This window comes from Vidua macroura, chromosome 1 (assembly GCF_024509145.1).
Source record: "Vidua macroura isolate BioBank_ID:100142 chromosome 1, ASM2450914v1, whole genome shotgun sequence".
NCBI lineage: Eukaryota > Metazoa > Chordata > Aves > Passeriformes > Viduidae > Vidua > Vidua macroura.
This window is the reverse complement of record NC_071571.1, coordinates 119,395,130-119,415,112: the sequence shown is the minus strand read 5'-3', so window position 1 is coordinate 119,415,112 and position 19,983 is coordinate 119,395,130. Positions and strand designations below refer to the sequence as shown.

Genomic DNA, 19,983 nt, shown 5'->3' with positions numbered 1-19,983 from the left:
ACTAAGCTTTGTAAGGTGACCCTGAGCCATTCCTCAGGGCTGATGAACTTCAGGAAAATAAATAAATATACAAAAGTATTGGAATAGATGGGTATTTAGAAATATACAAGTAAAATTTGGATCCTGTATGTGGTACTTCAAATATCAGAGTACGTAATAGGAAATAATGGGTTTCCACACGGAGCCTTGCAGATCTCTAGGAGTGTATATGGAAATAATTGTAGCCTTACAAATCATCATGGTGTGTTAATGGCGGAGCTCCTTTGAATGGGTATGAGAGCAAACTGGTATCTTTAGCAAATTCTTTAGTGGAGTCTTTGTAACAACTGTTGCAAGACCCCAAATGCTTTCTGCTCTATTGATAATGCATGCTTGTCTTATCAGGAATAGCGCAGAGAGGTTTGTTGAGTAAATTCAAAAATTGTAGCAAAAATTGCCTTTAACTGCTTAAATGCATCTACAGTGCTGCATATCATCAAGTCTACCTTGAAGCCATTGGGATATTTCTCTTTCTTTAGAAATGGTAAAAGACAACTATTGCACTTGTACATGTGAGCTGATGGTAAGGAGAGTGGAATAGGTAACAATTTGTATGTGAATGCTGGGTACTATAAATCTTGCTTTACCAAACATGGTGTCTCTGCAGACATCAAGACAATGGGTTTTAGAAAACTGAAAATCTGTTAGAAAGCAGTAAAGAAAAAGAGAAGAAAGAAAAATGAAACAGCATTAGCAACTTCCCCAATAAAAAAAAAAATACAATGCAATGTATGATAGCTATTATTTTTATGTGCTTCTTAGTTTCAAGATAAAGCTGAGACTGGTGATAATGTCCACAGCTCAAGGGTCCCTGTAATCCCAGAACTGAGGCAGTATAACAGGGAGTATGTTAACACAGAGGAAATTCTGTATTACTTCGTTTTTATGTAGCCTTCTACCTGCAGGTAGAAGGTTTACCATACTTATTAATAACCTTGAATAATTTCTCCTTTGTTAAATGTAATCTCTTTCACTTTCATCTTGGAATTGTTAGTGAAGTTATTCAAAGCAGCACTTTCCCCAGAAGAAGCACTTTAGCTTCTGTGTTGATTTGTTAAACTTCTCATGCAGAAGAAACCAGTGCACTTTCTGATCTTACTTTGTCTCCAGATTCAGAATTGTATTGCCAAAACAATCTTTCCATTTCCAAGCCATAATTAAAACAGATAATGATCCAGTGGTGCTTAACAAGTAGTCAAATAAAATTATTTCTATGTTCTCATATTAAACTTAGGCATGAGACAGTTTTAAGATAACTTTCAGTAAGAGAAGGCTTCTTAATTAAACCATTTAATGGTGGAAGACAAAAGAAGAAAGGGTGATCACTTTGTGTAGTTCTGTTTCCTAAGATAATGTTTTATTTCTGAAATTGGTGGAAGAAAGTCTTGCTCCATGCAGATGGGGCAAGACCATGCACACACTCCAAGAACATCTTCATGTGTTTTGAGATGGGAAGACAGAAGATTTGTTAGGGATTGATAATAGTGATGACTGAGAGGAATGCTTGACATTTCAAAGAGTATATAAGGCTATTTATGCTTGAATTTTATTCACAGGAGAGTTCAGTCTTGAAGCAAATCACCTCATTGTTCCTGTTTGGTGTGCTCATTTGATTGTTTTCCAGAGTGGTTTTCGTATGTGCTAACCAAGCTTCTTCCAAAAGAAACTAAATCATTCACTCATTGTGTGCACCTAATGTGCCTTAACCCTCACTAGGGTTGTAGAGGTTTGATCAGTTACTGGGTCATTTTTTGGCAGCTTTCAACCTCCTGTGGTAGGATCTGGTTCAGGAAGTTGGAGCAAATATGGCCTTCAAAACCGAATTAAAACTCCTGGGCTTCATATAGTATAGGTGCAAAGATTGGAGCAGCAGCTGTGTTTTGATCTGCTCTAGTTGTGCCAAGTGGTAATGCAAATATAGCCTGATGCCATTTATTGTGGGTTTGTTTTTTTAAAGAAACATCAGTCTAGTGGTGATTAATTGTCAGGGTGTTTTAACCTTGTCATCTGTTTGGAGGTGGTAATGTTTTTAAATTTATCTCTGTGACAGTTTGTATTTTATGTGGAACTTAACAGACCTTTAGATAAGTGCTGCATTCATGAAGTGAGGTACCAAAAGACCCATTCTGAATGTTCTTGCCTTTGGTTTTGATCTGACTGTTTTTCTGGGATGTGGGGACAGGGCAGATCATAAATGTTTGGAATGTAATGGTTCTGTAGGGATTCACAGGTTGGGCTGAGACCATGATTATAGCTTTAAAGACATCATAAATATTCAGAATCATGGTGTCTCTCCCACTTAAATCTTCTCCTTAATTCAGTAAACATCCACTGTCGTATGTGTCCCCTTTTCCTGTGGGGGGGAGGAAATTAGTTTCTTAATGTTAAAAGTACTCCTTTGGTGATCTGTGGTAATGTTCATGTTTTGTGCACATATTGGAATTTGGAATTGATTTTTTTTAAAAAAAAAGAAAAATTGTAGGAAGAGCAGACTCTTCATATAATTTTGCTTTCAGTTATTCAGCATCATCCTTTTAAGCTCCTCATTATCCTACACTGTTCCTTTTTCTCCCCGACCGTAGCTCCTTTTTTTCCAAAGTATTTGAGATTTCTTTGTATTTTTGAAATGAAACACTTTTGTCAGCTTAAAATGACAGAAATTAGAATGAATCTCAAGGCTGCACCGAGCATGTAGGACCACTTTGCTGCACAGTCAGTGTTCCTGGAGGACGTTAGGCTGCTTTCCAACTCTGGGAAGGGCTAGGGCAGCTGTAGCCAGGTTCAACCCTTGGAGCAATAAATTAAAGAAAGGCCCATGCCAGTTCAGGTATGAGTGTGAATGGCTAGTATGAAGGATGGCTTGGTATTTAATGGACAAAAGAAGTTGTTAGACAATGACAATTGGTTTTAACAATTGCACGTATTTGGTGCATTAACTTTCATTAACGTTATTTATAGTATAGCTATATATATATATACACATATATATATATATAGCTATAAAAGCAATTTTGAAATATGTTTTGAAGTTCAGTTCTTAGCAGTTCTCCAGATGGCAGAGATAAAAGGAACTTGTGAGTATCACAAGTGGTGGAATCTGCTGGAAACAGGCTCTTCATAGCATTTGAAGGCAAGGCAGTATCCTGACTTAGCTCGGGTGTTTTGACTACTGGAGTTTGATCCTATTGTCTGGCACACTTTGCTGTATTTAAAGATGATGAAAGGATGTAATCGTGGTTTTACATTTCCTTTGGCATTTCTGTGGGGTTTAGTAAGCTTTTACTAATTGCCATGTCCTCTAGTTGTAAAACTTTCTTGTTGAGTCCAGCGTTGGCAGCAAGAGGAGCAGGGCAGAGCACATTGCAGGGGCTGTCAGGTGACAGCTGCTGCCTGCCTTGTGCCTCACTGCTGTGCCCTGCTGCTTTCAGCACTGGCAGCCATCGGCGGGGGGAGATTATGCTTCAGGTATTTGGGGTGATCCAATGGGAATTACATTGATCTGGTGTTTAGCTCTGATCCTTATCAAATGGATTACTTCTAAGGTAAGCCATTTTTTAAATCTGTTTTGACTAACTGGGTTTATAAGTAGTCTGAGAGAAAACAAGTCATTAAGAACTTCACAAATGCTTATTTTTCCTTTTTAAATCTAATCTGTTTTGGATACATCATTTGCCATTTAAGATTGTGTTTCTTAAGTGTTCATACATGATTTTGTAGCTCTTGACTTTTGCTTGCCTTGAAGTGGAAAGGAGTGTGTTTGTAGCAGTGCCAGTTAGGAGACGGGAAGTAAAAGGGATCTGAAATGGCTTCTGAATGGCAGGAGTTGGCTTGCCTGTGTTACTAACAGATTTCCAGTTTTATAGCACCTTAAAGCCTTTGTGAAAATAAGGAAAAACAATTTTAAACATAGTGAGAATAATACAAATTAGTGTATTTTGCTTCCTGGACAGGATATCCTTTTTGTATTGTTGATTTCAGAGTTGCAGGAGTGGAAATACCAGTTTTGTTTGCTTATGTGAAATATCTACTTTACTTTGTAGCCTTTCCATTTGAGATCCCTGTGCTTTGTGAAATGCATGCTAATGTCAGGATTGAGTTTTTACTCTCTCATTCCAAAGAATCTAAGTATCCCCATAATGGATATTTGTGCTAGTAAATATAGGTGAGATTGGTGTCTGGAGATGAGACCAGGCTCTTCTCAGCATAGCTCAGGAGGAATTCAGCATTCCTCATAGGAGGAATAAATTTAAGTGTAGGATTATGAAGGAGAACCAGAATAATTGGAGAGAATTAAGGAAATGGGGGAAAAAAATAGAATTCTTGCATTCGTAGATAATTTTTTGTTATTGCTACTGATACACACTTCTAAAATTTTTGTACAATTAACAGGAGAATCTGAGCAAGCATGAATTTGAGTTTGTTGTGAAAACAAACTTTGCCAGGCACCCATGCCTGTACTCTTCAAGCATTGCCAATAACATGTTTCTAAATTTATTAAAAGCAAAAATGGTCAGGCTTAGTTGCTAGCACTTGTGACAACTTTTGTCACATCAAGAAAAAGACCAGGATGCCCAATGGATGTTCACTTGTGACTGAAGGCAGATTCTACATATTTACAGCCTGTGTGCTAGACCAGTACATTATCTGAATCTTACTGGTATATTGTGGAACTGCTGGTTTTTTGGAACTTGACATAAAAAACCTGTTCAAGAATTATTTCTAATCCAGGTTGGTCAGAGATTGTTTTAAGGTGGGGTAAAATAAAAATTCCAGGTAGGTGACATAATACAGTTAGGCATAAAATTCCCTGCTATTTATGATTGTGTTTTTCCATGTGCTAGTGGTGGTTTCTTTTAAAAAATTAGTGGTTTTGTGTTTCTTCAATTACCTATTTTGCCATTGCCTTGATGCTATTCTGATTTAGTTTCCTTAGGCAATACCCCTGTGTATTACTGTCCTCACTTAAACCAATTGCTTGTGAGGTTTTTTGACTGTACATTCTTTCTGATCAGTTGTCAAGCTTTTGTTTTATATATTTTTAAGTATTGATAATTTTGTTGGTAAAGCTTTGGATACATTTTATGCCACATGATATACATCTGAGGTATATTAAAAAAATAGCTTACAGATGCTTGTGAGATATATGTATCACTAACATTGATAACTATCACTCAAATGATAGCTAAGTTTAAAAATGGTTGCCATCTGTCCTGGGAGGTGATCATGTGAAATAGTTTTATATGGAAGAAAATATTAAAATTATCATATTTGAATATTTGAAGACAAAGTGTGGTTCTTATTGCTGATTAAATTTCAGGAAGGCAGTATGAATGACATTTTCTTACTGCTTGTTTGATAAACTTTCAGAGTAATGCTTTTAATTGCAGTAAAATTTTTAAATAGTAGTAGGACCATTTTGCAGTGGCTTACCTGAATTCAGTGTCAATTTAAGTGCTTGTAAAGAGCATTTTCCTGTGGTTTAGTGAGTTAAAAACTTGATGGTGCTTTTTGGAAAACTGTGAATCTTAGCATGGAACTTTTAAATACTTGAAATAAGTCTAAGATACATTACAGTCTTGCTTTTGAAATCCAATAATGGAGAAATAAGGTCTTAAGTAGTTTGTCATACTCAAGACTTTTAGATCATAAAGAGTCTTACGATCTTAAACACTTTCCAAGGGTGTATTTTTGAGGCTGCATAACCAGTACATTGCAGTTGCCATGGTATAACAACTTCTCCACACTTGTCTTCAGAGCAGTTGAGACTAATGCTCTGATAGTTCAGCAAAGATCTTGGATTAGAAGGTCAGGGGAGTAAAAACACCTGCCTGTATTGCTTTCTGTCCTCTGTCTTTTCTTTCCCAGCTTCTGGATAAACAGCCAAGTAGCAAAATGAGGGTCATGTAGTCCATCAAAAAGCATGGATTGTTCTTTTGATGAGTGGTACTGAATTTTGAAGGCAAACAGCTTTAGCAGGTTTTGTTAGAGAATGAGAACAGGAGTTGTTTTGCTATACAGTCCACAAGCTGTCCCTTGCGGAAATGAAGCGCCCAACAGTAATGCTGGTGCTCTGCTCTCAACAAGATTGGGAAGTCTGTGTGATAAAACTGATACATCAATGGAAACATTTCTGTTTGACACAAACAGCAGCAGGTGCTCCGTTTCCAAGTGGTACATGCAAATGCTTGTACTCCCAAGCATCACTGAAGCAGTTTCCCTTTGAAGATGTATCTGTGTGCTATTTTGGCACATTGTTCCCATTACATGGCCCTTAATAGCTTTCTATACTCTGTTAAAAGATATTCAGAGTGATCTGACTTAAATCTAAGTTCTGGTAGATATTCCCTTTGCATGTTTTTGGAGAGTCCGTGTATCACCGTTGTTCTTAGAGGATTAATGGATCTTCCAATCTAATTTGAACTTCTTCCATTCACTTTCCACAAATATGTTGACTCAAAGGAGAAGAAAAAAGGAAGCTTTTTGACTGTATCGCCCTTTTGAAGAATAAACGATACTCTAGTGTGAAGCTGAAGTTTAAGGCGAGGCTTTGAAAGTGGAAGTCCAGTATAAACTATCCTTCCCAGTCATCTTCAATGCTGAAGCAAAACAGCTCACCCAGTTCAGGTGGCTGTGCTCATGCCCGGAAAGTTGCAGAGCAGTTGAGAACCTCAGGTAATCATTTGAGGAACTTGTTGAATCACTTAGGGTCCAGCACATTCCCACCAACCAAGTTGTCCTTGTGCTTAAAAATGGAACCTGCCTAAACACAGACACATTAGGGTTGTCTTATCTTTGAGCACTAGTAATTCTGTCTGCTTGCTGGAAAGGTGCTTATTTGTTTCATATTTGTACAGAGGGTCAGTATGGTTATTAACAGGTACAAATCTTCAGGTAGACTGAAGAGGTGGTGCAGAGATTTAGAAATAAATTCTTATGCTAAATGAGTTAAAAATGTTGACAATAGCATGACAACCAGTAATATTTTCTGATCCGAGGTGTCTGTAGGGTGATTGTGTATGCTATGGTTGTCTCAACTGTGTAAGTAAGGTATATTTTTAGGGTAAGTATGGTGTTCATATCTTGGTGTGGGCTACAGAGAGTGGGCCTTTGATTAGCCATGAGGAGGGTGGCATTTTTGGTCATCAACAAGGGTAAAATCCTGCTGATTAAATTGTTTGTACAGTTGGGTGCTTGACAGTAACTTTAGGGATTCAAGACACGTTTGCCTGCCTTCTAATGAATTTGCTGTCAGATCATATTGCAGTAAAAACTTAAGCATTAAATCTGGTTTTTCTCCTTGCTGGGTTTAAGTAGTGGAATCTGGACAATAAATCTTAAAGAACCCCATAGAGGGTATGTTAAATTACTTCTCTCTGCCTTTTTCCTTGCATTTTTCTGGAGTACTGTAGGGGGTAGAGTAACAAATACACCACAACCTGCAGTAGATGGTCTGTTACATATTTGCAGGGTAAGCTGACACAAACCAATCTGTGTCTGGATGAGTGCAATATTATTTGTTTACTTATCACAAGTTGCTAAAAAACGTCTGTACCATTAGCTTTGTCCTTTGTCTCTGACTGCCCACCATAGTGCTCAACTCTCTGTACCTCACTTACTTGCATGGTCCAAAGATAAAAGATCTGTCCACTCATCACCTCCCCAACATCTGTTGGTGGAACTTGCTAATACGTATTTTCCTCTTATCTATTTTATTTAACAAATTTCAATGAAAAAGTATCTTTGAGACCTCAGTCCTTTTAGCAGAATTAGATGAAATTGTCCTACTATTTGTGTAGTATTGCTAGTGAAATTTATACAGTAAATTTTCTCTATTTTTCCTTAGAGAACCAAACTTTCTAAGGTAATTTTACTAGATTTGATTGTTTCAAATATATCCTTGCAGAGCAAAATCATTTGTCTGTATAAGCAACTACGGTATGTTTTTAAAAATGTGCTTTGTATTTGATATCATACATGGATGCACTACTTTATATATACTGCTTTATCTAAAAGTATTTCATTTTAGGGAGCAAGTAATACTTTAGAATTGACATATCAAAATGATTTATTTTTCAGTAAATTTTTGTATATTGTTTTCTTTCTTGGAGACTAATGCTTCAGTTGTATGTGGGTCTTGTAGCTGCATGTGTGCTTAGGTTTATCCTGTATTAGATTACAGAACTGTACTGGACATGTCCAGAAATCTGTGATAGACAGGTGCAAATTGCAAGTTAGCACTAAATTACATCACTGATTGTGCCTAGTCAGTGATATGAAATGTTCCAGGCTACGGAAAATATATTCAGCTGAGATTTTCTGAAACTCAAAGGCAAGTTTAATGAAAAACATTGAAAATGTTAGTGAGAAATCAGCATAATTTTCTGGCTGAGTAGTTGTATTTCTACCTTTCCCATCAGGACAGTCACACTGCTGTGAGAAATACTGTACAAACATATATTGAGGAATTATTTGCATGGTTTATGATCTTCCAAGGAAATATAGAACAAAGGCTGAGACAACATAGAAGTTCTGTACAGGGAGTTCTTCCTTCTAGTCTTTACAACAGCTTGGACTCCATTATTGTTATTGGACCCTGTTTGGAGCTAGGTCTTTTGGTCACTTCTATAATTGCATATTAAGCTTACTTTCAGAAAAAAAAGTCTACACTTCAAGTGTAAGGTTTTATTTTTTGTTTTGGCATGAAAAATACTTAAAAAAATAAGTGTAACTTATGAGTTTGAAGTCTTAGCACATCACTTGTACAGATAATGGTGACTGAGGTTACTCATCTCTAGTCTGTCTTTGAGTTCATTTAGGTTGTTCTGTATATAGATGCGTATCAGCAATTTCTGCTTTTTTGCCTTTCCACGTAATCGTTCTTTCCTTCATTTCCTTTCCTTCAGAATTCTGCTCAATAGGCAACATATATTTTTTCTATCCTGTTTCCTAACATGGTTTGATTTCTTATCTTTTGAACTTGCACATTTTCAGGCTGTTGTGTGTTCGTGAGGTAGTGTTGTTCCTGAAGTGTAAGTAAAAAAATGGGTGATTGTGTTTGCCACCAGGCTAACTTTTATCTGAAGTTCTCAAGGCATGTGGTGGCTCTTGGTGGCATCAAGGACTTCACTGTCCTCAGTGTAAGAAATAAGTGTGGTGTACAGAGAAAGGTGTTTATAATGTGCACCTCCCACAAAAAAAAAATCTTATTTCTGTAAAGAATAAATGTTCTGAACTGTCAAAATGGAGGTCTGATTGTGAAGGTGATTCTCTAATCCTAGGATTAACAAGTAACATTAATGAAAGCCTTAGGGAGGGGCAGAAGATGGTCAAAGTAGAGTAAAGGCACGATGTGAGGCTGGATGCTAGGTGGAGGCATGCTTTGCAGACTGTGTGATGCCAGTGAGAACATTCCTCCAGCTTTGAGCTGTTAGAGGAAAAGTTCATCACTTTGTGAGAGACTTCCTGGATTGTAACTACTGCAGTAGGTGAATATGTATGAAACATATGTGTCCCATGTAGGTAAAAAATGCAGTTGATGTGGGAGTATCTCAATCTTGTACATGGATAACTTGATGACTCTTCTGAACTTTTATCATCAAATTCAAAATACTACTTGCTAGCTTTCTCTGAAATGCCTTTATGTATAACATCTTAGCTCAGTGATTTTCTGCTTTCCCTAGAGAAAATACAGGGTAGAATGAAAGTAGCATGTGTTATCCTAGGGCTGCAGTAAAGGTGTAATTTCAATTTTTACATATCTCACCTGTGGAAGATGAAAATACCCTATAGGTAAAAGTAGATATATGAACCGGGAACTGCAAGTATTTGTTTCAAGTATGGTGTTCTAGAAGGCCATTAGGAGCACTTTCTTGTGTCTGCGTAATTTCATTCTATGTCTTTCCTATTGTGAGGAATGATTGAGGAACATTGGAAAGGAATATATGGGGGTGTTTTTAACCACACTGATCTCACTTTTCATAATCTTTTCGCTACCAATTCCTATCCTTCCTTTGTTCTTTCTTAAAGCAAAATCAGTTGATACATATACTTGAAAAATGCATTTTTCATGAAAGACACACAATCTCTAAAATTAGTGATAAGAGTTAAGATGGAAATGGTCAATTAATACTTTATTTTCACTCCAATTTAAAAATTATTTGCTTCTAACTTGCTTAAAATACACTTATTTTTTTCAGAGACGTGGAGCAATTTCCTATGACAGCTCTGATCAGACTGCGTTGTACATTCGTATGCTAGGTAAGCATACCATTTTCTATATTGCAAGTTCCAACATTTATGTTTGATTTAAATAATAACTTCTAAATATCTCTGTTGAATTAATAAACTTAGCATTCTCTTTCTCCTGGATAATATTTTGGTTAGAATCTCTACAAGAATTTGGGTTCTTACGTGTTGACTTGGGTTTTTTGGTTGTTTGCTTTTTTTCTTTTTTCCTGAGTTAAACATTGTGTAGGATGTTTTACTCCTATATTGAAGAAAAAGGAAAGATCTTATAATTAACCCAATGTGTTTGGTAGAAGTACAGTTTTCTAAGTGACTCATGATTGATCTTTCTGTAATGGAATTTACCACCTCTGCATGGTATCTTTCTTGTTAAAACTGTAGCTTAGAGAACACTTATTGGAGAGCTACCACACACTCTTAAAAAACTTCAATACTAAGGCTATGAAATGTGCGAGGTGTTATTGAAATAATGATATGATTTTAAACAATATTTTTCTCGTTAATCCTAGAAGGTGACTTGAGAAAGGAAAGGGTGCTTGACAGGGACGAGTAGTTCAGTCAACTTACTGAGGAGTACTTTCAGAGTAGCAAGGAGATAAAGGATAAAGCCGAGTTCAGACAAGAGTAGTATTGGGAGGGGAAAGCATCCAGGGGAGACCCTCTGTGATAGTGCACAGAAGGAGTTGAGGTCATCTGTTGAGAAGAGAAAGATGCAAAGCTCTTGGAGATCTGCCTGCCAGATTCAGCATTTCCCACACCTCTTCTGGAGGCTGCTGGTGGTGCAGATGGCATGGGGACTGTGTATGTGCTCTAAGTCTGTTTCACTGCTTTGTGATGCCACTTAATTTAAGCCACCTTGAGCTATGAATTTGTGTTGAAATGGACTATGTATGCTTGCATGATGTCTCGCACAGCTCAATGAACACCAACAACTACTCATTACAAATTGTTAACCATCTCCAACTAAATCAGCCAGAAGATGTCTTTTTATGCCCTGAGTCTTTTCAGTTTAGTTGTATATTGTACATGTTAAAGTCCCCAGAAATTTATAACTGCATTGTCTATGAATTTAAAGTTGTAAGCTATATGCATGTGTGTATATGAATTTATAGTCCTAACCTACATATGTAGGAATATATGGTCATATATACATATAAATCCAATTTGGACTTAGCAGCTTCACATTTTTTCCAGTTATTTTGATTTTTTACATTTGTGTAGTTGTTAATAATGTAGCACTGACAGTCTACTGAAGGGGTTTTGATCAGAGAATTTAATTACTTTGGGGATTTGTTAAGATGAGAACAGAAGATACTGGCTTCTAAATGTTTATTGAAAAAGCTGCTGGGTTGTTGTTGTTGTAAATAGGTTTATTTTGTTTTCAAAAGTTAAAATGAAATAGTTAGGCCCATCATTTCTGCAGAAGGATTTGTAATAATGCTCAAATAATTCTAGAGAGAAGCAAAGCAAAGCATGGCAAAGCATCTAGTTTTTGATATATACATCTGACTGGAGAGAAAAAATTAATTTGTCTTGGAAAACTTCTGCTATTCTCATAGGTAGAACTGGAAAGTATTCAGAACATGATGTTAAGTAAATTAATTTTTCACTTGTATTCTCATTGAAATTAATTATTGCATAATAAGATTGATGCTTGTTATGAATAGTATAATTCCTGCTGGCATAATTCATTCATGCTGTTCTGCTATTCAGAAGCAGTAAATCTTCTAAAGGATTGACTTCCAACTTAGGTGGAGGAGGAGGGTACCAACAAGCAAACAAAAAATTGCTCATGGCATATTTGAATCATTATGTGATAAATTTGTGTTATTTTCTCACTTAATAGATATCACTTGGTTTGCACAAATGTTATGTGTACTATACTGAACAAGTTAGCAACTATTTACATATTTATGATTTTTGTACTTGTAAATCGACTGTAAAAAAAACCAGCCTGAAAGCTGAACAGTTAGACTCATCAGTATGTAGAAACATTCATATCTGAGTAGATTCAAGGGTTAATATGTTCCATTACAATTTTTTTTCCAAGAAATGTGAAGCATTGCTTTTCCTACTGTATTGTTAGAATTTTGTTTTTGTTCTATTTATCTTAGTACACTTGAGCAGAATAAGCTATAAGGAATCCCTAGCTGTATCTTAATGGGAAGTTAGGTACAGTCATGAGAAGATTTGCCTTTTACTTGGTTGGTTTTATTCCATACAGACTCTATCTACTAATAAAATATACCTTGATAAGGCGTTTATCTTAGCAGACCAAAAATGTAAGGCTAAGAGTATTTACAATAACTCCCTTTGCCTTTGTTTAGTTGTGCTGGCCATCAAGTTGCTTCATTCAGTGTTTTCAGGCTGTTCCAATGGTAATCCAATGGAAATTCATTTACACCAAGTAAATAGGAATTCCTGTGCTATGGCAGTGTGTCCAGGTTCAATTTAAAAGATCCTGTTCTAGGATATGCAAAATAAAAAGCTAACTCCTAACTGCCTTCATCAGTGTGTTGATATAAACAAGTAGCATTGACTGTAATGACTCATCTGTCATACTCCATTCCCAAAATATACACTAAGCCACTCCCGACTGGCTTATTTACTATTTTAAAATATAGATACAGATGCAGCATTGTAGAATTTTTCTTTTAAGACCCTGGAAAGGCTAAAACATCTGCATCACCTCAACCACTTTTCTCAGCAACTATGAGGAATTCTCAAAATATCTTGTAAGTGCTTCTGTGTAATCTTGATACTTGATTTTTCTGTTGCTTTTCTGGTTTCTCTTTCTTGTTGCTTTATATTGACTGTAAGCTTTTCTACTGTGCATGGGATAGAAAGTGTGGGGCACTGACTGCTTGTATTAGTGAGCATGAACCTCTCAGCTACAATTGGAGCATTTATCTTTCTTTAGAGGTCTTAATCACTTCAAATAGGAAACATTGGAGAAAAGCTACTGTGTACTGTGCACACTCTTCTCTGGTAGTGGTTTTTATGTTGTATTCTGTTTGCTTTAATTCTGGCACATTCAGCTGACCTGTCATCTGTTTCTCCAACAAATCTAATAGGAATTACAACAAATCTAATCTGTGAAGTTAGTGATTCTGTCTGAAAATCCTGCTCTTCACAACCTCATGGCTTTGACTTGAGTCCTTTACCTTGAGGTGGCTGTCGTAATTTCTGCTCCCAGCTGTCCTCCATGGTCTCTGAGGTTTCTGCCCCTGCTCCGGATGGCCTCAGCTCCCCAAGCAGCTGCTGCATTGTTGCTGTGCCACACTGCAGTATTAGGGTTAGCACCAAGTATGTCCTGGGTAACCCTAACGCCCAGGGATGTCAGCTGTGGCATTTCAGCTGCCTCGTAAGTATCAGAGCTGTCCTTGTGGTGTGAGCAGGAATCTGAGAGAGGGGCAGGAATTAAAGAATCTATTTCAAGGTAAGTTTTGTTACAGCCCTAATTTCTTTTCAGTTTTCAGTTATAGCTGCAAATCTACCTGTTATATTCCTTCTTCCATGATTTATTTAGTCTTCAATTAAATTTCTGCCAGTATGATTTTTGTCTTAAAAATACAAGTGATCCTGATCATGCAGGACTATTCTGGAAAAAACGTGTAGCTAAGTACTCAGCCATCAGATATTGTATCATTTTTGTGCTCAGAATAAAGTTTGGAAAGGAAGGTTTCACATTTTTAAAATCTTTCTCTTGATTCTTTGGAATCAGCAAAACTCTCAAAGAGAGAAAATTTGTTCCTGGAAGTCCAGTATCATTAAGATGCTGAACTTGAATGTGTTCTGTAGAGGTAACAGGAATCTTTCCAGTGTGGCTGAAAGTGGCTCAAGAAGAGACACTTCAGATAAAAGCTGTCAGTCAGCTTGCTGCCACTTCTGTGCCCTCCCCTGTAAGCAGACTGTGGGATCTGATGGCTTAAGAGGATTGTGTAAGCATTTCAATATGTTTATAAGGGTCTAAGTAAACAAAAACTATTCATAAGTTCTTTTGTTTTAGGTGTTGAATTTTAATTGTCTTTCAGCTACCATAATAATGGTTGGCTCTGAGGTTGGATTTCTGTTGCTGTTTGAAGGAATTATGTAACAGTGTCCTTTTGTTTGATAAAAGTAATCTCAAATCTGAGATATCTTCTGCTTTTTTGTGAAGTTCCCTGTGAAGATAAACGTGTCTCTTCCTTAAAATTAAATTCTGCATAACTTCACAGTCACAGGGTTGCAAAACACTTGTGCAGGATTTCCCAAGCAAATTGATGTGAACATGTTATGTTGTGTGAAGGTACAATGAAGTGGGTGCATTTGGGATCCATTAATCTTCTGCAGGTTACATTAACCAAAGAGTGAATGCATAATGATGATCCAGTATTTCTGGATGTTTTGGAACTAACTATACATATGCACTAGAGATTAGTTTCACTGTACTAATAGCACATTATTTCATAATGTGCAGCCAGCTATCCCTTTTTCTACTTCTTTTTATTTAGAAACTTCAGATGGATGTATGGTATCATCAAATTCCACTTGCACCAATATTTTTCAATTACATTTATTGTCTGAAATCTTGAAAAATGCAGCAGTTCTGTACCATGATAATGGAGACATCTCTTTTGCCTTTGTTTTGGCACAAGAGAATTTTCTGCTTTGTTTGCTGAAATGAATTCCACTCTTGTAGAAGGGGTATATTTTTCCAGAATAAGTCCAGTTGTATTCTAAAAAAAAATAATCAATTGTTGAGATACTCTTGTTGGTTTTTTTTAACGCTTCTTCTACCCTGATTAGGGAGAGAGAATTTTGTTCAGTAACTATGCAATGAAAATATTTAGCTTTCCTTGTTGGGAATTTCTCGTTTTATATGTACGCAAGTAAATACACTGTTTTTAGCTTTATCTTATTACAATTGTCTTTTCTTTAGTTTGCCATGTGCATTTTTAGTATACAACTCCTTCTTTGGCTAAATATTCCTGTAACAGTTATTCTAATAATTCCTGTTTAAAGTAATGTAGTCAGTTGCACTTCTTAATTTTACTTACAGACAGTTTTTCTTGTTTTCCTCCCTAAAGTTCTCAACATTGCAGGCATTTCAAGGGTAGCAGGGATACTATTATTCAGTCTGTGCTGTTAGTCAAGGTAGTAAATGAAAAAGAACAAAGCAGAGAGAGACTTTCTGGACATCATTTATCAGATGCACCTGCTCATTTTGTTATTTGCAGAATTCCATGTTGGTCTCCAGGTATTTTTCTGTGGACTTTTCCTGTTCTTGACACTTAAAACAAATTGTTTGCCACAACCTAGTGATACACTGTCGGAAACTATTTGCTATTTGGTACTGTGGTTTGTAAATTTTAAAAGTAAAAAACTGCATTTTAAAGTAAAAATAAATCACAAAATCTGTATCACCTTTTCTGTCAAAAATTAGCTCCACTAAAGAACCTCTTTTATTTCTTTTAATTTAGCTGGTGAACTCATTCACACAGCTGTAGCTATGCCTGATTACCCAGATAAATATGAGTGAAAGGTAATGAAAGTCAAATTTTCCTCCGTGCACACTGTTATTTTCATATACAGCCACTAATGCATTTGCCCCCTCTCTTCCAAAGTTTCCTCTCTTTTTCATTTTTATTAATTTATTTTGTAAATAAAATTCACCAATTGCTTGTGCCTAACAGAAGAGTTCTACAATTTGCTGCCTCTGTATTGCCTGGAAGGAGACAAGTCTCTTGCACTCTGCTCAAATGAATGCTTGAAGCCTTTATAAGTAACATATTATAAGTGGTCTGAAAAATAATAATTGCAGATAGTAATTGGGTTGCTTTCCCTCGCAGCTTAGTTAAGTTTTTCAGTTAAAAAAAAAGGGATTAATAACTGAAAGGCACACGTTTTTACTATGTTTAGGGAGCCCTGGGTCTACTTACCCTTTTGTGGTCCTTCCCGCATGCCTCACAAGATAACATTCATGTGAAGTGCATCACTGGAGATGTGTCAGTGTTTATAGATATGTATCTCTAGAAAGATACCTGTTAAGTATTTAAAAGCATATTACTGAAGTGTGAGTCAGTATCTTTAGCTATATTCTGATAAGTTGATTGCTTCAGCATTACACATTGCAGGTTAGAAAAGAAAAAATGCTTTCAAGATACCTATGACTTGATGAAAAATAAATCGCTATATTTTTATTTAGTTCTTATAAACGCAGTCATAGTGCTTTTTGTTAATTACTTATTTTGATTTCATATGAAAAGTGCTGTGTTTGAAGTGAGGCAAATACAACACTTGACGGATTTTCGTAATTAGAAACCATAACATTTGCACATCTTAAATTTATCTTTGTTAGGGTTTGAGGAGGGAAACAGTATTGCATTTGATTCTCGAAGATTTCTCTAAATTTGCAATTGCAAAAGGATTTTAAGTGGAAGCTTTTAATGCAGGTGAACTGCTTATATTAATACATACAACTATCTAACGAAAGAATACTGATCAGCTTTCAGTTGGTAAAATGCATAAGTAGAAATCAAGTAGCATGCTAAAAGATTCAGGTTGAAGCTAATTACAGTGCAAAATAGTTTGATCAAATTTTAATACTGAGTTTTGGTATTTTAATAGGCTCTTGTGTAATATTCAAACAGCTGAGCACAAGTAAGTAAATGCTAGTGGGAAAATAATATATAATATAAAACCATATTGTAACTAGCTTATTTGCTAAAAGCTACCATTTCTAGAAGTTGAATCTTTTTTGTATTCTACAAAATGTTATCGTTGTATGTGTGTTACTGAGGAACAAATCAACTTTAAATGTTCTTGTTTTCTGTCATATTAAGGTGCATTTTTACCATACTGGTGTAGCAAGCTCTTCCTAATTTCATCTGAATGCTTATCACATGCTTCTGGCAACGTATGCTTAGGCAGGAGAGATTTTGGCAAGAAAGCATGTGATTGCATGTTTAACAAGTCTTCAAACTTTGTTTTGAATTTCACCTTTAAAACAAAAAGCATTTAAGTAGGCCTATTGTTTGAATTACTCTCCTCCATTAAGTACATGAATCTTTACCCCCCCAGGCTATGTTCATTTGCATTTTATCTCTGCCACTCTTCCACACTTTTATTTCACTCTTGACCCTGTTTCTAGGAGATGTGCGAGTAAGAAGTCGGGCAGGATTTGAAACAGAGAGAAGAGGTTCTCATCCATACATTGATTTCCGTATTTTTCACTGTAAGTATTTAAAAGCAGATAAATGACAAATAAACAAAGGCTTCCATCAATTTTAACTACTGAGCCTCTAAAGTAAAGTTAGCAGCTCTTATAGCAAGACTATTTTTTATACTTCTTAGGAAAAGCTTTCATTTTAGCTCGTTACCAAAGATAGAAGAGGAAAATCTTCACTGCTAAATATTTTTTTAAAAAATTATAATTTTAAACTCATTGAATTTAGACCTGAATCCATATGGAAATGAAGACATATCTTCTAAACAGCTACTGATGTGTGTGCTGTGTGCTTACTTGGCAGACACAATCAGTTGAGGAGAATACTTTTCTGTTTTTATATAGCACTAGAAAGGCCCTGTCCAGGATGACAGTTGAACAGAATTACAGTAATATCAATATTCTTGACCTCATCATAATGCATTAACATTTACGTCTACTCAAGTACATAGCTAGGACTTAAATTTTTGGACAGAGACAGATCTTAAATAAAAATAAAAGTTTTAGGAGAAAATGGCAGTCTAAATTTTTTTTGATTGTGTTTGAGGAATCTTTTTTTTTTCCAGAAGTGTTACAAGAATATTTTTGTAGAGAAAAAAATAAAATTATCCATCTATATTGTTACAACTAAATTTGTCAGTAGTTGTGGTAATATAAAGTTTTGAAACCACCAAACCAATATGCAGCAAAAGTGCAGGGGATCTGAGTCTAATTAAATTATGCCAATAATTAAGGTATTAAGTGTCATAAAGGATTTATACCAGCATTGTATCCGCACAATTCCAAGTATTCTGAATGCAATGGAGAGATTTAGTAAAGCTAATTTCATGGTAGTAAGTGTGGTTGTTGTAATTACCTTATGAATAAAAATGAGTGGCAGAAACTGGTCTTATACTCTGATCTTAACTGAAGTTATTATTTTTAAAAGTAGATAATTTCTAAAACTCTTAAACTCTTAGTTTCGTTCAAAATTTTCATAAAAATAGGTGAGAAAACAAAGTTTGAAGAGTGTGCTATGTAGATGTTTTTCAATAAAGAGGATAAGAGTTTCATAGTTTCATCTCAAGTCCTGATTGGGTATAATAAATTCTCTGCAGAAATGGCATGCAATTTATGAAGTACATAATTGTCTTTTTGCATATAATATATGTGGCATTTCATGCTGATATAGGAAAATACTAACAGAACTATTAAAATAACTGCCTGTTAAAAGGCAGTCAACATATGATAATATTGCTGTTGTCAGATTAACTGTTTTCTATGGTGCTCATCACACTGTTTCTTTCCATCCTGATGGCTGTGCATCAGGCAGGTCATGACCAGTCAGGAAAAGGACTTTCACACCCTTTCTCCTTGCCCCTACTTGAGCCACAGCCACCAGCTTTTAGCAACTTCACCTGTGGTGTCTAATGACAGCAAAAAATTCTTTGGCTTTGACTTCCCTCTCAAGTCAGTCACTATGTTAGTTTTCAGAGTTGTCATATTATAGTCAGATTTTTTGCACTTTAAGGACTGTAGCTTGTTAAAGAGATACTCTTTGACTTCTGGGCTCCTGCCACATTGCGGAGTTTCTTTCAAAGTCAGGAATTCAGCACAATCTCTCACCATATCAGTAGGTTATCTAGTAATTTACATAAATGTGGGATTCTTTTTTATCCATAAAATGTTTTCTTTCTTTCTGTTATGCTAACTGATCAGTGTTTCCTTTATTTTTTTAAATCAAAGAGATTTAGTAATGCACGACGTGACTGCCAGTAGAGAAAAGTTGCAGGAATCAGACTTGACCTAATTTTTAGGATAATCTCCTTGTCCACTCCCCTGCCCTCCTGGTTGCTTCAGAAGGAGTTGATTTTACCACATAGAGGTAAATGACTGAAAATTGTTCACCCATTCGAGCAATAACATGTGAGAGGAGTCAGTCAGCTCTTCTTTACTTGGGGCAACTACTGAACTGGAAAGGGTCTCTTGTGCAGCTGAAGCACACTAAACCATCTGAATGTTGCCTTTTTTTTTCTCCCCACCACAGCTGTATCCTGAACATCAGTAATGCATGGACATGCTTCCTCCATTGTGTTTGTATCGTTTCACTGTAACTTTCTTGTACTATCCACTAGCTGTATTCTGTGGTTCTAAATTGTTTGCAATAATCATTGCTTATGTGTTTTGCATAGGACTTATATAGTGGCTGTCAGTCATAGTGCTGAAGCATTAGTGTTGTTCTGTGTTTTGCTTAGCTAACTTTGGTTATTCAGCCTTTTCTTTTTCTGTCAATGATGTTTTGAGAAGAAGTTGAATGTCTTTCAGGAGGAGTAGCTAATAATATGCTGACTAGTCTCTTTTCTAATATTTATTTATAGGCTCTTAACCCAGTATTTTAGTGATAGCTTGGAAGAGTAGTGAATTTTAAATGCACTACTTTGCTTCATAACACTATTTGAACTTGCAACTTCAACCAGTGTTGCCGAAGTAAAGTTTGTCAGCGCTTATTTCTG

At 35.9% G+C, this 19,983-nt stretch overlaps 1 protein-coding gene across 4 annotated transcripts in view; it reads left to right on the top strand.

The window, feature by feature from the left end:
* PDE7A (phosphodiesterase 7A) overlaps positions 1-19,983 on the top strand; it is a 74,683-nt gene that overhangs the window by 29,587 nt on the left and 25,113 nt on the right. For 2 of the 4 annotated variants that reach the window (XM_053974550.1, XM_053974574.1), the window contains exons 2-4: positions 10,236-10,296; positions 16,894-16,926; positions 17,417-17,500. In XM_053974550.1, the coding sequence (XP_053830525.1) occupies positions 10,236-10,296; positions 16,894-16,926; positions 17,417-17,500 (178 nt within the window). The remainder of the gene's footprint in view (positions 1-10,235; positions 10,297-16,893; positions 16,927-17,416; positions 17,501-19,983) is intronic. The other 2 variants (XM_053974558.1, XM_053974566.1) reach the window with 2 other exon arrangements.